The sequence below is a fragment of the Centrocercus urophasianus genome, unplaced genomic scaffold, assembly GCF_019232065.1.
Source record: "Centrocercus urophasianus isolate 14NV4802_14NV808 unplaced genomic scaffold, USGS_Curo_1.0 seq_10, whole genome shotgun sequence".
Classification (NCBI taxonomy): domain Eukaryota; kingdom Metazoa; phylum Chordata; class Aves; order Galliformes; family Phasianidae; genus Centrocercus; species Centrocercus urophasianus.
In genome coordinates this window covers 46,358,760-46,376,282 of record NW_024884142.1, presented here as the reverse complement: position 1 = coordinate 46,376,282, position 17,523 = coordinate 46,358,760, and the positions used below count along the sequence as shown (strand labels likewise).

The window sequence follows — 17,523 nt, the reverse complement described above, 5'->3', positions numbered from 1 at the left end:
TGAATAATATGAGGCAGAAGCAGCGATTACCCCAGCACTGGTATCAGCTGAGAAACATTTTGGCACTTGCAGGAAGCAGCAACAGCGGAGTAGTGACCAATGTATTTCACAGTTCTTGTACTTCTAGATCATGTTGCCTTTAGTACAGGTATGAAACTTTTTTGTTTGTTTGGGATTTAACTCCCACTCTCTGCGAAAATACACAGTGGAGATTTAAAGAACCTCTAAAAGGTCTTAAATAAAGCAGGTAGGTCATTTAAGCCTCTTAAATGGAAATTATTTTTTTCTGCTGTGTATTCTACATATACAGTATTTTTAAACTGGGCTTCTAAGTGTAATTGTCTCATTATTAAACCTTAGTTAATTATTATGTTGCAATATTTCCTAGAAAAATAATTTGGAAAACTTAAACAAGTGTAAAAAAAAAATAGTCCAGAAGCTTGCATTATTTAATGTAGTTTCAGATCTTTGAAACACTAGGACTGTCTTGTTTTTTCAAGTGAGAAAGTGGAATAATAGTGTTTTATTTGGATTTTTATTCTGAACACCATTTCAAGTTATCACAGTTCTAGATACTTTATACAAAACTCACCTAGTTAAACCACTAGAAACTATTTCCATTTTAACAAAGAGATAATACTCCAGTTCTCTCTCTCAAATATTTCACGCTGTTTTGACTGCACTCTTTTAGAACAGTGATCATTAAGACTGGCTAACCCTTTTTACCTTGTCACTGCATGGTTCCTTATCTTTGTGCGGTAACCTCACTATGCTGTGTATTTGCTGACTTTTAACTGCAAACAAAGATGCATCAGAGCCCTTGTATTACAACAACTCCACCTCGTGGGAGTTAATCAAAATGCTGTCCTGAAGCATGAAAAGGACAGTATATACAATTCTGGGCCTAAGAGCTAGGTATAAGTACGATGGAATCACAGAATTGTTTGAGTTGGAAGAGACTTTCCAGATACACACATGGTTGCATGTGTTTTGGTGTCCGACAAGTCCTAAATAAAACCACGCTGTGTGTGTATTTGGCTAATTATGTGGCCATGAATCTCAAACATAAATTAACGGTTTTTGACATAAGTTTGTATCATTAATTTGGTAGAAAAACATTGCTAAATATTGTTTTCAGGAAAACCACTTATGAATTCTGAAAATGAGGCAGGTAAAATGGAATGAGAATTCAAGTTCATTCTCTCTTGCTGACAGAATTACATCCTGATTAATCCCGACTTTCTGCTGGTTTAGGAGCTCCTTCACAAATAGTTAAAAAAACCAATCAGAGAAACTACCCAATTTACTAACTTGGTTGTACCTGTGTGTGTGTGTACATACCACACAAACTAAACTTACATACTGTATAAACCTATGGTTTGTATGGTTATGTAACAAAATGCAAATAGCTTTTCTCCTCAGGGTAATTTCCCGTAGATATATTATTTATTTTAATACTTAGATATCTAAGCTTATATCTGTTTTGGACAGAAACATCATCAACTCGTAAAAGATGTGCAACAGAAGCTTCTTCTTAAATGTCACTGCATAAGGATTCTGTTATTTAGCTTCTTAAGATCTCTGGCAACCACTATGGAGATTGATTTAGTGCTGACTGGGGTTTTGGTTGTAAAGTCCCAGGACAAAATTTATAAAATAGTGGTGGAAGAATTGCCATATAAAACACCTTCGGTTTACCTGTTTCTTCAATCCTGTCACTGAATTGGCTGTTATCACATGCTTCAGAGAGCAGCATAAGAAATGTTATAATGACAGGGATTTCCCACAGGAAAATTTCCTTTCCAATTCTGATCAGGTATTGATGGATTTACATCCTGGTGAAAGTTCAGAGCTGAGTATGGAAGCCAAATGAAATTCTTGTTGCTACATCCTTCTTTAAAATACTGTTAAGACAGTCCAAGCAAATATAATCAAATGGATTTCCATTATCCACACATTTTGCTGACAAGGTGTTCCCTATATGGCACCTTGCTGAACTGTTAATATTTTTTGAGAAATTATTCTTGATGGCTCATTTTTCATTTTTGCCTCATAAGAAAAACTTTCAAACTTCAACTAGGTGAAGTAATCTACACTTACAAGTGGGGAAGATATAGATGTTGGAGGAGGTGGAGAGCCTCTAGCAGGAGGTGTCTCTGTTGTTGCTTTCTCTCCGTCTGGCTGAGGTTGGATCAGGATTGTTGAATGAATTGGTTTATCTTCTTCCTCTGGTGGCCTGGCCTCTGGTTCCAGAGAGGGACACCGGCCAATATCTGCATTTTCGAAGGTCACATGTTGAGCGAAGTCCATGGGGCTGAGAATACATGAAGAAATCAAGGTTTGCTATTAGTTTTTCCACTATTTTACCACCTATTTTTATCAAATAGCTATACACTGCAGTTCGTTTCCATTTCACAGGACACAACTGCCAGGATTAAACCATGTGGTTTAATTTCTGAGGTAAGACACTTAAATTAGAAGGGATAGTCATCACTTGCCTTCCTACCTACAGTTAGCACAGGGGCATGCATGCTCACTGGCAAGTTCTGTTGGCCTAGGAAGGCTGAATCACATGGCAGAGTGGACCTTCTCTCTCTGATGGAGTGTGGACTGATGAGATTCTAATTTAAGTTCTTGATCTATGTTAAAGTTATATAAAAGAAAAAAAATGGAGAAAAATGGACCTGCAGTACAGGTTTTATTTTATTCAATGTCCTCTTTCTTTTTACTTAAATATTCCTTCCAGATTATTGTAGCAAGTACTTTCCACAAAGTAAAATAATTTCTTCAGTATTTCTTAGAATTTGGATGCTCTTGGAGATCAGCCTCACTTATATAAAATAAAATGTTGGACTCCATAAATACCTATCACTGAGGTAAGCCTTACTGTAGTGTTACTGTTGAATCTTTCAGGTCCATTTTATGGTTAAACAGCTAAGCACTATATAGTCTGTAAAAGAGTTCATTAATTGTGCATCCTATCACAGACAAAAATGCAAGGTCATATTAAGGAATCAGAACATGTTATAGAACTTGTTGTTATGATTTGCTGCAACAGTGAGGCTTTTTTCGGTAGCCAAGGCATTTAAACAAACATTTGTTGGCATTAGTGCAACTTACATGGCGTTAATGACGAGATTCCATATACAGCCCTCAAATGGTGGTATGTTTCTGAGAGGCGCAGTGTGAAACTGAGAAGAAGTACCCCCGACAAAGAGTTTCCTAACAGAGATGGGCTGGTCTGTTGGCAGTCTCTGAGACTGGACTTTGTCTTCATCTACTTGAACAATGAACATCCTGTGGGGGGGAAAAAAAAACCCAAACATTTAAAAGCAAAAAACACATATTCTGGTTATCACTTGTATTGGCATCACCATTTTGCATGCTCTATTTGTTCCTGCAGCAGCTATTACACTGAATGAACCCAAATGCTACAATTAGCGATTTACACTAAAGGAATATTAACCCTTTAGGAGGTTTCCAGTTACTGCTGTGCTTCCTTGGTAGATCTCCAACAGAGCTTGGCAAAATGGTGCTGCGGAGAGGCAGTAACATCAGCCTCTGGATGAACAGTAAGAAGTGGTTTGTAGTGTGACAGCAGTGAATGGCAGGAACCAAGCCTGCTGTACTGTGATGCTACACAGTCATACTGTGTACAGTGGGATGGGAACAGCAGGGGGTTGCTTTTCATGCGGCTCCTTGTTTCTTGGTTTGTACAAGCTATTATATTCTTGCAGGGGGGCAAACAGCAGACTGCTCTGATTGCAGGAATTAACTGCAGATAAGCACTGTATGCTTCCTAGAAGATCTGTTGCCTTTTAAATTTCTTTTTTCCAAGGGAGATGGCAGAGCAGAATGTTCGATTCTTCATCACACACTGATGCAAGTGCTATAATTCACTCTCGTGGGTACAACATAGGCTACAAGTTAAAGGCAAAGCTGTCCCACAGAATACACTGCTAAGGGCCTAAAGAAGATAAACTGTAGGCTTCTGAAATCACAGTATCACTGGCTGATCTAGCAAAGCCAAGAAATGGGGAAAAATGAACAAACAAAATATATAAACATGAAGGTATGTATCACATTTACAAAGAAACCTGTTGAAGGGGAAAGAAAATGAAAGAGTAGTTTTCCAAGCCATAGGTTGCATATTCTGGAAAAGTAGTATTAACATAAGTTCTGTGGAACCAACCTATAAAATAAGGTAAAGCACTGAGAGTAAAAAAATAAAAAAATAAATAAAAATAATTAAGTTAACTGCTGTCTTTGAGGCCATTTGCTATTGAAAGATGGAACAATTTTTGAAGAGAATCTAGCTAAAGGTGAGCGGAGTCATGAAGGTTGGATAATAACTTCAGTATGTTTGAATGTGAGTATAAAATGTTATTTTACATAATTTCTTTATACTGTAGAATTAAATATAATTACTAATGTTGGATAGCAAAGGAGTATTGAAAATGTTGACTGAAATGAGATCCATTTTCATATGTAAAATACTTCGTTATTTAGGCAAGTCCTACACAGAACTGGATAGTTATTCAAGTACCTGAATTAAATAACTGACATACAGCATGAAAGCGTTTCAATTTTCTGATAAATGCTTGTGTGTTCGTTTGGTATGGAAAACTGTAGAGTCAGAAAGTTGTATATTTTACAGAGGATTGGAGGAAGTGCATATTAAGTAAGTGTTTTGAGGGATCTGAGGAATCTCTAGAATTTCCCCCAGATCCCTCAGCAATAGAAAGGGAAAGGTTTATCTAGGGTCAATAACTTAGGTTTTGTGAAATGTCCCAGGGAGAACTTTTCTCCCCAATGGCTTCAGAGGAAGAATAGGGAAACAAGCCTGTCAGATCTTGAGTTATTCTTTGTGCTGCTGGATGGATAGTGATTGTTGACATCTTTGTCAGCTTACATACTTTTTATCTTATCTTCAACCATTACCATAGTAAACATTTTGGCACCAAGTGGAACCATACAATAATGTGCATTAGTTGTCAAACAGTATCCTATAATTACTTTAGAAGAGAAATCAAATAGTTTATAATTACATGGGCAATTAGCTGTCTGGACAGTTTTCAAATGACATCCCTCATATTTAATCAAATAAAGCTTGTGTTCACAGGGAGGAGGGTGCTAGTCTTAATTGATGTCTTTTCCCTCCATTTCAGCCTATAGAAACTTGTAAAGTTCAGACAAATTGTGTTGTAACAGAGCTACTTAAAAAAAAAAAAAAAAGCCTTGATCATTCATCTAACAAGCATCATCACTGGGTGGCATTGTGTAGCAAATATGTCTTGATGTACTCTTACAGGTCAAGCTACTGTACTTACTATAGCACTGCTGGAAAGGATTATCTTTGTTGTTGAGAGCTTATTATTATCGTTACTGGATAATAGTGTTCTGTCACAGCAGCACGTAGTGTTTTGCCTAATGCAACTGTACATTTCTAAAGTAATTTTTTCTCCGAAGGAATTTGCAGTTTTATTATTTATGAGATTTAATAATACAAAAGAAATTGAGATTAAAAAGTCATACTGACAAAAAAAAAAAAAGAGATGAAAAGAGAGAGGATAGAGGTTACGGAAGGGTACCTGGGGACTAGAGAAACCAAACCTGTTGCTCAAGGAGGCCATGGTTTTACCAGGCATAGAGTGAAACCTAGCATTCAGTATGTTTGAGTAAGTCTCTTCAATTACAGCTACCACGTTTTGTAATTTGCTGGCTGTTACATTGCCTTTCTAATTTCTTTTTAACAAAGCAAGAAAGAACAATGTAGTACACAGTGCTCTAATCCATTGGAGGTTGGTACAGCAAATGGCCACTGCAGCAAACTGCTTGGAGCAAGGGTAATGTCAGGCCATAAATAACACTTGCTACTTCAGTACGACTGTTTCTAATTACTTCCTGAGTGATGAAGTAATAACAAGCATTTCTTATAACAGCTCAGAAAGGATAAAGGAAGCTGAAGTGAAATTCTGTTTGAAACAAAAAGGTCTGAAAAGGTGTGCAATGGCTTTCCAGCAATAAAAACCACTGCCATTAATCTCTTACTGTGCATCTTCAATGTTTTGCCATATTTATCTGGGCACCATTGTGTATCCAACAATACATGGCTTTTCAAAAAAGTTACAACCTTGCTTTGTGGTATAATAAGTTTCCTGTCAGTACTAAATTCTGAAAAATTTGTATAAGGAAGGAATTACACCACAGTCTTTGGCCTGGTGGAAGCATTTGACTGGATTGCTGATGACACTGGTGCAATCATTTTGTTAAATGATGTGTGCTGCATGTTCTGTAGCACTGCCAGGTTGTTACCCTTTAGATCTTTCTATCCTCACAGAGTGTGCTCTGCCATCATGAAACTTGACAGCTTCTGGTCTGATGGTGATCCTGTGGGGATCTTGGATTCCAGTAGAGATATGCACTTCCAGTCGACCTCTGTTCAGGAACACTGCATAGTAAGCCTGCAATGGACATGTTGGTATACGAAGGTAAGTTACATTTCAAAAGACACCATTTTATTTAGTTTTACATTACTATGTATGCTTTATTTTCTTAAGTTTGTTTTTAATTTGTTCACTATAGTCAAAGTATTGGAATTACAGTTCTGCTGCTGCTGCCCCATTCAGACTCCATAGTATTTTCATAATGATGAATGAATGAGATTAGGCAATTCTGGAAAACCTCATCAGAAGAGTTAACTCTCTGCATACTTATTTGCAGGGTAGGAAGGAGACTCTGGACCTAAAATTATTCTGATTTTTGATTTTCCAAGGTCTGGATTTATACCTATCAAAATCTGAATAGCTTTGGTCTCAGAGTGAGTTCAGCATCATTGGGCTGGGAAATCTCACTCACAGTTACTCTAGCAACCAATAACATGTTGTAGTGGATATCGGGGTCTAACCAGTTACTATAGCAATGTGTGTCATGCTCACTTCTGTGACCTGAAGAGCTGGATAATGATCAAGGAACCCATGCTCTGAAGACAATGTCATGTGAACTAGTCTTAATAAAGAATTGTCCCTACAGCACATTCCTTCAGATCACTGGGGGCTCTGTCCCAAAGTAAGTATGAAGGAAAACAGTGAAATATCATTTCCCAAAAGAAAGAAGCCAAGTATTTTATCATCACTCTACTATGTCTATATATGATGTTTTTAATTAATCAAGACTTGAACAATTTCTAACATCCATCACTTTTCTACCAGTTAGCCATTTAGACTCTGCAGGTATTTTCTCTGAATAGATTGACTTTCTCCTCTTCAGAAAACAATTATAATGCAGATTAGTATTTTAATGGAGAAAGAAGATTGGAGCACTTCTGAATTACAGATCCCACAGTAATGATCCTAAGCACCAGGGGGATTACACTACGCTGCTCTTAGCCACTTGATTTTTTATTTTTATTTTTTGTCTCAGTGAAAACAGAATGGTTGTTATGTGTGTCTATATGACCAGGAAGAAGAGATGTTTCCAGGTATAAATAGTGCACAAGTAGTACTCAGGATGTGGACTCATATTCTCAAATACTTAAAAAAACATACAAAAACAACATGAGAGCATCTATATGAGATATGCTATAAACACACATGATAGAAAAACAAATCTATTGTTTAACAACAAGCAATACATCACAGAATCATAGAAGGGCCTGGGTCATGGGCAGTCACCAACCACTGCTAGACTAGACCAGGCTGCCCAAAGCCACATCCAGCCTGGCCTTGAATGCCTCCAGGGATGGGGCATCCACAACCTCCTTTGGCAACCTGTTCCCATATGTCACCACTCTCTGAGTGGAAAATAGCTATCTTATTGTGACTCTTTATGAGAAAGGTACGTTTTGTGGGTTTTGTTTTTTTCTGCTGAGCTTCTATCAAATTTTCAACTAAAAAAAAAAGGGTAATATTACAAAGGCTTTTTTCTCAATTATTGAATGTAACTGTATAAAATAGTAGCAGTGCCTTGGAACCAAACTGAATGGAAGAAATTCAGTACAACTGTGGGTTTTCTTTATCCTTTGCCTTGTACCTGTCCAGTCTGTCTGCGTTTTCTCTTCAAAGGGTCAGTTTTCCTTCCCGTGTTCCTGCGCTTTCTCCTGGGGGGAACAACTGTGCCACTTGAGCCAAATAAAATGATTCCAGACTCATTCTTGGTGCTGAAGGAGAGGTTGATTTCTGTTCCCACGTCAAAGGAGACAGGCGGCATTTCCACAAAGCCTTGCTTCGGGAAACTGACTGTATAAATATTCTGTAGAAGAGGACAGAAATTTGGATTAAAAACAGTGTATGAACAAAGAGAAACATTTACTAACTAAAATTTAACTAAAGCTATGGAAATATAACTAGGGTGAAGAGGTGGAAAGTAAAAAAAAAAAATTAAGAAATTTACTTTTCAAAATATTGTGCAAACATTATCTGTTTACATCTGCTACATGAGAATAGTTCTTGAGTTTGTTCTTATTGAAATGCAAAGCTCTAATCTGAATTTGGAATATCCTCCCCCATTAAAAATATCTGCTCAGAGGTGTTTTGATTTTATTTTTTTGTAATATGAATGTTTTCCATACAGTTAATACAGTAATATTTTGCTTTCAAGTCAGTACCCATGATAGCAGTATCTAATGTGAACACAAACTAGATTCTATTATTCTTCAAACTTGCTTGGAAAATACTCTCCATTACTCAATCAAAGTACTTCACTATAATTGCTTCACTAAGCAGCACTGACTTCTTGATGACCCAGGCTTGTAGATGAAGCATTTGCTGCTTATGCCCCAACTCTTTATGATGTCACTAGCACCATTTAAAGAGTGGAGTATGTTATCAAATAATAAATTGATGCATACTCCTGAAAATTTTCTGTGATTTCTGTCAATTCTTGCACTCTACCATCTGGGTAAGACTAGCCTATGTAAACAATCATTTTCATAAAAATAATTCACCTTTTTTTTCAGTACAATAGAGTTGTTTTCATATGTAGAGATAAAAGAGCACACCAGATAAAATAATTGTTTAATTTTACTGTTCTTTGAAATCCCACAACATTTATGTAATTAATCTAGTCTTTCTGTATGCTTTAACTTGACATACCTTAAATTATCCTACACAATCGGTTTTGCATATTTAGAACATTTTAATCCTGCTATAAAATGTTTAATCCAATCAGTTTTCAAGCTCTGAAACCTCAAGGGTTTAAAAAAAACGAAAACAACAATCACCAGATATTTTTAAGACACGCAGAAACAGAAGAAAATGAATACAGGTATATTTACTTTTTTTGCCAAGAAATCTAAAATTGATGAAAACAAATATGAAATTCTAAAGAATTTGTTTTGCTGAACTGCAATAAGTTGCTAAAGAATTTGAACTATGTGGTTGTTCACAGTTCAGCTTTACCATTGTTAAACATTTTAGAAAATCCTACATTGTGTAGACAGTTTTATCTCAGCTGTCCAGGAACAATATCCAAGAAGTAGGGATCTGGAAAACTGGCTTACATGTTAATCAGACTCATCCATCTTTCTCTTAAATATACCAGTACTGGCATTCACATTAGATCAATATATGCAACTAAACGCATCTGACCAAAATATATTGAAGTCTTACTAACCTCCAGTGTACATCCTTTGGTTAGGCCAACAAAATCAGGACTACTCAATATATTATACGGAGTCCTTGAAATTTCTATCTCTTTGAGGCAACCTGTGTATTTCTTTAAGTTTACTTCAGGTCTAAAAAAAATTCAAAAGTACAATCTATTTTCAAAACCAGACTTTAGTGAACACGTAGATACATGCAGTTTTTTGAGATGTACAGATGCTTGATTTTTGTTTTTAATTGCACACAGACAGACAAACAAATACATCTTGCTTTCTACCAACTTTCCACACATAAAATGTTTATCACTTATCAAAGGTGTAACAGAGGATTCATTGCCTTTGTCAACAGACCCTTCTTTTCTTTCTTAGTAAAGGAGTGCTGTCACATTAAGTGTTCAAGTGCAATAAGCTAAGGCAAAAATACATGAGAGAAGCAGTATTGAAAACAATAACAATGAGGAGAAACCTTGACTGGAACAAAGATGTTTCATTCATCTTTATGCATGCTAGATCTTAACGAAAGAAACTTTTGTAGTATACAACAGTTTTGGAGGAAGTATTTGCCAAGGTGTGAAATAAATTTCATTCAATATTTTTCATGCTTTAGGAATCTTTTGTGTTCATGTGGACTGACATTAGGTTTCTTTATATTTTGAGTATCTTTCCTATGAACACTGCTGTATATTGATTTGAAACATAGGAAACACTTGATTTTCTCAAGTAGGTAATGAAAATAAAACACTTGGGTTTGTTATAGAACCTGATTACTCATCCAAAGCATAAAACATTATGATAGAATTGCAAATTTCCAGGTTTTGATTCATCAGCTGGAAGCTGGAAGAAATGAGAAAGCCCCTCAAAGTTGCACCAAAACTTGTCTGCTTGAGTGCAAAAATCTGATCTGCAGATTGCAGGCCTGGGAAAACCAGAGAGAGACCATAATTGCTGGCAAGTTCTGAACCAGGTTTGCACAAAGAAAAGCCTTACAAAGGAGATTAAGGAAAAACAACTGTCATTTATATCATGAGACAAAGAAGCACTAGTTAATTTTGCTTACAATATTATAGTCACCCATGAGTGCTGTCAGTTTAATAGAATATCTGAATAATATGAAAAGCTCAAAGAAAGAAAAATGAATTTGGAAGATTAATAAGGAGTAAAGACTGACAAGACCAAAGGAACAACTCAGCTCTCTAAAAGGGAAGAAAAATTTTAAACGATTGTTAATTCCAAAATTAAACCATTTTGCACAGATATTGTGTAGCTGCGTGTTTTGGTACTGAAAGCCATTCTTTGCATTATAGCCATCCTAGCAAGCGCAGTGTATTTTCTTGCAAACTTGCAGCCCTTATGTGACTCAAACAATCTGTCTTACTGAAATAATCCTTATTCTTCTATATTCACAATCATGTAAGTAAGTTTTGCTCATCTTTCTTTCATTTGCTGCTGTTTCCCAGCAGCAAAACCCATTTGCTGTGTCCCTGTGAACAATGCCCATGCTCTCCCTGTCATTGCCATTCAGTCCAGTCCAGTTCTAGGCTGCTCTCATGCTGTCTGGTTACAGGCAGCTGCTGTAATTGCTGCTTATAATTCCTAACCCATAGGAACTCTATATCCTTTTAAACATCTAATATTTGCTTCATGCTTTTTTAACACTTCTTTTTTATTTTGTTCCCCTCCAAAACATACAAAACAAGGCACAAGTTCATTCAGACCTCAGATTATTATCATTATTTTTTGTGCCAAACTAGTATCATTTTCAAGTGATGACAAGAAAAGATACTGGAGCATGGGAAGAAATAATCTAGCTTTCTTTGAAAGAGTGAAATTCTTGGATTGTGGTAGGGAAATTATATATTTCTAAATCAGGCCAGGAATAAAGCTGCAAGACAGAGTCAAGTTTGATTCTTCTCTGAAAACTCAAAATAAAACTAGTAGAAGCAAATTCCTGCAAACTGAAATTACAGTAAAAATCAGGTGACATCCTCAATCATTCCCCTAGCTCTTAAACTCAGAAGTGGTAAATTTAACAAAAGTCTGCACGTAGCTTTCATACCCTCCACAGTAATTAATTCACAGCCTTGGAGTGCATTGCTCCCTTGCTGACCCTAGACAATGCTGCTCTCATAAGCTAGAGATCTTAAACTTGGAAATACAGCTTGCTATAGCTTTGCCTCCAATGCATACCAGGGTAATAAACAAACACAGTTGAATTAAGCAGCTGTGTGAAGAAAATAGAAGTTATTTGTGTAGATGTGGGCACAGCATGTAACATGGCAGCGTTAAGCACTTGGAAGCAGCTTTGCTTGTTGCAGCAGGAGCAACTTGCTGAATTAACAGCCTTAGCATAACAGCTGGTATAAATACTACCCACACGCTGCTACTGCATAGCTGCTTCTGCTTTTAAGCTACACTTACTAGACATGCAAGTCATGCAAGTAATCTGATTATTTTTACCTTGCTTTCATACTATGATGAGAAAGAAAGACAAAAAAAAAAAAAAAATCAAAATTATGTTAATTATAACTCATAACACTTATTAACAAAGTTCAAAATATTTCAAAATGAAGTAGATATGTAAACAATATATAATGGATAATAAGATTCTATATACACTGTCAGTGTATGGTAATTAGCAAGGTTATTCTGCAAACAAATATCTGAAAATGTAGTACATCAAAAATCTTTCATAGTTAATTGCTGTATTTGGTCATGAATAAAAAGCAAATAATGTAAAAGAATTTGGCAGAACTGACACAGAATGACAATTACAAAGTTGGGGGATGCAGCATCTATTGTTCATAGCAGTAGCCCCAGTAGACTGCCATAGTCACTTTTTCATTGTTTTTGACTCTAATTTACCATAACATCCATCTTGCACCAATGACTGATGAATCGTAGCTGCAGGCAAAATGGTTACCAAAGGTCCAAGTAATTGCTGTATGCTGATTTTCTGAGCAATCACAAAAAATTTGCCAAAATGCAATTGCTCTAGACATTTTATTATGTGCTGGTGTGATTTCACAACTACATAATGTAGTGTTAAATCTCCTGAGTAAAATAGCTTACATCTTAGTACTGCTGGATGATTTGACATCAGAGGCTAGCTGTTAATCTAATAAATTAACAAATACGTCCATTCTTTCAGTTGCAGAACAGCCTGTAGACTAATTACAACAGTTCTTGTGCAGAAGACAACTTCAAGGCTGTCATACCACGTAGCTAAAAGTGGCATAGATTAATGAGTTTGTTTCTGTGTTGCTCATCTGTTCATTGTAGCACAAAATTCTTCTGTTCCTGTCACTGCAAAACTGCTGAATATTCATTTGAAACTTAAAAACTATTTAAAAACATGTAATACTAAATTCAAGTATCTCTTATCTAGTTACTTTAGTTTAGTTTATTAAAGTTTGTCAACAATAATATGCAATTTTAAAAAAATAAATAATGGGAATTTTATTGGAGTAAAAGTTCAGGTTCAGGCATTTAAAATGAAAAGGTGGTCATATTTAAGTCTACTTAATATTATGTATATCAAAAGGAATTTTAGGAGTTTATGTCTACAAACTTATTTCTGTAAATAACATAAATTCTTTCTACAGACAATATTTTTAGATGTATTCCAAAGGAGTAGGCAGGTGCTAGAACAGGCTGCCCACAGAGGTAGTGGAGACACTATCCCTAGAGTTGTTCAAGAAATGTTTAGCTGTTGTACAGAGGGACATGGTTTAGCAGGAAATATTGGTGATAGGTGGATGGTTGGACTGGATGATCATAGTGGTCTTTTACAACTCTGGTGATTTTTTTATCTGGTGCATTTTTGTGTGGTACCTATAGCAAACCTGTTTAACTAGAAATGTGTACTAATTTAACAGTAAATCCACAAGGAATAGTTTTGTACTCATGCACATGTTAAACACTCATGCTTAATTTTTATGCAGCTATGGAGGTGTTTCTGTATGGTTGGAGTAATAAATTCTATTCATCAATTAAGAAAATAGACTTAAAAGAAAGCCAGCTACATCATGATTCTGCACAGCATCTGAAAGCTGTATAGCATATAAAAATCTATTTGCACTGTATTTGTGTAATGAGCTGTGAATAGCATTGAAATGCACAAGTGATGAAGTGTTGGTCTGGCAGTATAGAGTACATTGGGAATCTACCATTTACTTACTGCAAATGTATTTGATAAATGGATACAGGTGATAGAATTACACTGCATTTACATTCCCAAAGGTGAAGAAATTGGTTTGAGTCATGTTACCTTAGGTTTCTAAGAGTCGGCAATCCACCAAAATATATTTTCTCATGCCCTTTTAAGTTGAGTCCAAAGTGGCTGCCTGTAGAGGTTGTTGCTATGGTCTCTTCTTCATTGGTGTCTATGTCTACAATTGATATGTTGGCTGGAAGAGATACAAGGTTCGTTTCAAAACATCAGAAATTAAAAATGATATCTTAGCTAAAATAAATAAAATAAATAAAAAAGAATAAATAATTAGAGGATTTGCAAGAGAAGGAAGAGGTAAAGAGAGTCATATTTTGAAGTTAAGGCACTGCATTTCCCAATTTTTGTCAGTTAAATTCAGGGGGAGAGACCCACACTTTCCTCTGTTTCCATAACAACCTCAAAAGCTATAGCAATTGTGTATGCTTTAGTTATTTATATTTTCCAAACAAATGTCAGTTTGGTATTTGTGTCAGTGCAATTTGGAACTAACATTTCAGGACAAAATCAAGACAGAAGAGATAATTTTACATTTAATTTGTGATTTCAATCCACAGTTTGATACTTGAGCAGGATGTTTTAGAGTACAATTTTTTTTAAGGATTATCATGATATGCCTAAGAGATTTGTCATCCATCACTCTAAACCATTTTCAATGCAAAGCACTCAGTTGCTGACCTGTTTAATCTCAATCTGCAGTCACAAATGGACTGTAAGATAAACTATATACAACCATTATACTTAAATGATTATTTCATCCACATTTTCAATGTGTGGATTAATACAAAATTTCAGGTTCAGTGAGAGAGTGATATGGCACACTGAGAAGTGATGAATAGCCTCCAAGGAAGAAGGGAACATTATCCTATAGGGATGCAAAGAAAGGGTTATTTTATTCTTTCATCCTTCCTGCTTTCCTTCTTTCTTCCATTCTTCTTTTTTTCTTTAGGCAGCTAAATGGAAGAGAATAATTCTAATCTAATCTAAGCTAGTGGTGGACAGAGGCTTTAAAGAGAGAAGAAAGTTGGAATGCCAAAACAAACCACCCAGTTTTCAGGAGTAAAAGAATTGAATGGGGAATAGACTTCTCTTCTGTCTCTTATAGTAGACAGACTAAGCATAATTTTCATTTCTATACCAATAAATTCTATACAAACATATAATGTGTTTGAATGATATGAAGAAATTACAATCGTGTGACATGGTGTTTTATCTTAATATTTTCTGAGTTAAATATGGATTAAGAGAACAAGACATCTTCTAAATCTGTGGAAAATCTATAGGTGAGAGCTCCAAGTCATTCTGACAACTGGCCTGGCTCACAGGTCCACATCATCCAAGTGGCAAGAGTGAGTCTGTGCTGGAGATGTGAAGGCCAGCCTGAAAGCTGGCAATGTAGGGATCAGAGGAGAAAGACCATTTTTCAGCACCCTTTGGGACCCAGGAGATTCAGAGGGCAAGACGACTTTAGCAGTACAAAAGCACTGAGTGTGCCACATGAATTTGGTCAGGGAAGATTTCACCAGTGCCATAATTAGATTACAACAACAGACTTTTGTCAGCCAGCATTTTTTGTGTTCTATCAAATGCCACCACTTCACATTTTGCATAAGTAATAGGTTAATGAGTCACTAGCAGTCTTGAAGACATTACAAGTTGCTTCCATGCAGATTCACAGCACTCTGTAGTTATTAGGGAATTTAAGATGACTGCTGTGTTTGTCTGTTGGGATACTGTACTGTCAATATTTAAACCACTGCTTTGGGATATGCTGAGTACGAAAGGACTGTACAGCAAAAATGCTATTGCTGTCCTCACAAAAATCATGCAGGTCTTTTATTAATTTGAACATCAGTGAACTGATGAAAAAGCTTCTCTATTTCTCCATTCAGAAGCTTTGTAGAATGTAATTTATGCAGCTGTAAAGCAGAATTACGTGTGAAAATTAAGCTATCTGTGTCAAAATAATTTCATAAAAGGTCTTTTTGATGCTGCAGCCACTCGAGTGCATTTCAGTGCACCTGTAAGCTAAACAAAAGGAGTTGCTAAACCACTAGAATTTCATAATTTCAGCAGTTTCAGAAATATCCTCCCCCCCGATCAGATGCTTAGCTGTACAAAATAAGGAACTGGGAAACCCATATTAACACCACAGGAGCTCACCGTGCTTCTGAATTCTTGATAGAGTAAAAGACTTCCATCTGCCATCATTATGATTTTGGTTGCTGATAACAGAAGCTGTACCTGAACCCAGATCATAGCTGACTTTTATACGCCCACTGCTGAGTTCTACACTCATGAAATCCTTCTGTTAATAAAAAGGATTAGATATACATATATATTAGATATACAAATTACAATTCTTGTTCATTTTGATAAAATGTATATTATATTAAGTAAATGCTTTTTTTTTCCTAAATGGCAGCATACAACTTTCTACAAGCTTTAAAAAAATCTATTTAGGTCTTTACTGCCCAGGACTGTAATGCATGAAAGTATGCTGCTGCCAGCAAGTTCTTTTTTCCCCCTTTTCCCCTTTGGATTGATGATTTAGTTGGAATTTTGCTAATTTAGCTGGATATTTTTGCTGAAATGTTGGACTAGATGATCTCCAGAGTTCCCTTCCTACCCGTATAATTCCATAACTAATAATAATGTACTTACTACAAATCTCTGCTAGATTTAAACTTGCAAGAAAACAACAGCAAAGATGGTAAAATGGGACTGTTTACCAGGGATTCCAAAGAGCCATATAAAGCTATAAATTCTTTTTCTCATCAATCACTGATAACAGTACTTAAGCCATAACTGAAAGCTAATGACTGGAGCAGTGGTATACACCTTAGTATCTACAGAGAAAGAGCTGGTAGATTACAAGGAGAAAAACAAATAGACAAGGGACTGGATAGCCTGAAAGGCATTAAGCAAGTAATAGTGGAACTAAAGCTCCGGACATGAGCATATCAGAGACATGCCAACTTTAGAAGTTTAATAATCATTTTACTCATGGCTAGTTCCACATATGAGCGGGTATAGAGGGATTGAAAATACTTTACTACTGTGTGCTGAACACTTGTGCAAAACTGAGAAAAATGTTATGCATGTGAACACAGCCCTTTGTTCTAGATGTTTACATATGCTATTTTTACATATGCTATCTGTGTACCACTAGAAAGTGCATCCTCAGTGTTTTCATATTGTGGGACCATATTTTAAGATGTAAACTGTACCGGGCCCCCCTACTTTCCAGATACCAGTGTTTTTCCATAAGTTCAGCTAAATAATTTTTTCATAGAAAAATAACGTATATTAATTATCCAAAATAATTACACAATCTCAAATAATTACCCTAATTATACTTCTAATATGCAATTATAAAATTAATTATAACAACATAAGTACTTCATTATCATAGTGTTATATTTTAGTAAAATCCATCAGAAGAAATGAGGCAGCACCCTCCTCCTCAGTAATTCCAGCAATTCTGATGATCTTTCCCAAAATGCAGGAATCTGAAGTAACACTCGCTTGTCCTGTATTGACTGCTCCATAATTCTTCAAGACATCACTGAGGACTGCTGTTTGTAACTGACCCATATAATATGATAAGGAAAGACAGACAAAGAAAGGACTGCCTTCCAAGTCAGACTTGCAAATCGATTTAGACGAGAGATGCTGAAACCAAGTTACTCCT

At 35.9% G+C, this 17,523-nt stretch overlaps 1 protein-coding gene across 3 annotated transcripts in view; it reads right to left on the bottom strand.

The window, feature by feature from the left end:
- Nucleotides 1–17,523, bottom strand: part of LAMA2 (laminin subunit alpha 2) — a 327,292-nt gene that overhangs the window by 11,649 nt on the left and 298,120 nt on the right. The window contains exons 50-57 of one of the 3 annotated variants that reach the window (XM_042821492.1): nucleotides 15,993–16,137; nucleotides 13,869–14,007; nucleotides 12,059–12,070; nucleotides 9,613–9,733; nucleotides 8,032–8,250; nucleotides 6,316–6,464; nucleotides 3,121–3,297; nucleotides 2,101–2,314 (exon numbers count right to left, since the gene is read on the bottom strand). In XM_042821492.1, the coding sequence (XP_042677426.1) occupies nucleotides 2,101–2,314; nucleotides 3,121–3,297; nucleotides 6,316–6,464; nucleotides 8,032–8,250; nucleotides 9,613–9,733; nucleotides 12,059–12,070; nucleotides 13,869–14,007; nucleotides 15,993–16,137 (1,176 nt within the window). Of the gene's footprint in view, nucleotides 1–2,100; nucleotides 2,315–3,120; nucleotides 3,298–6,315; nucleotides 6,465–8,031; nucleotides 8,251–9,612; nucleotides 9,734–12,058; nucleotides 12,071–13,868; nucleotides 14,008–15,992; nucleotides 16,138–17,523 lie in introns of those variants that run through there. The other 2 variants (XM_042821497.1, XM_042821505.1) reach the window with 2 other exon arrangements.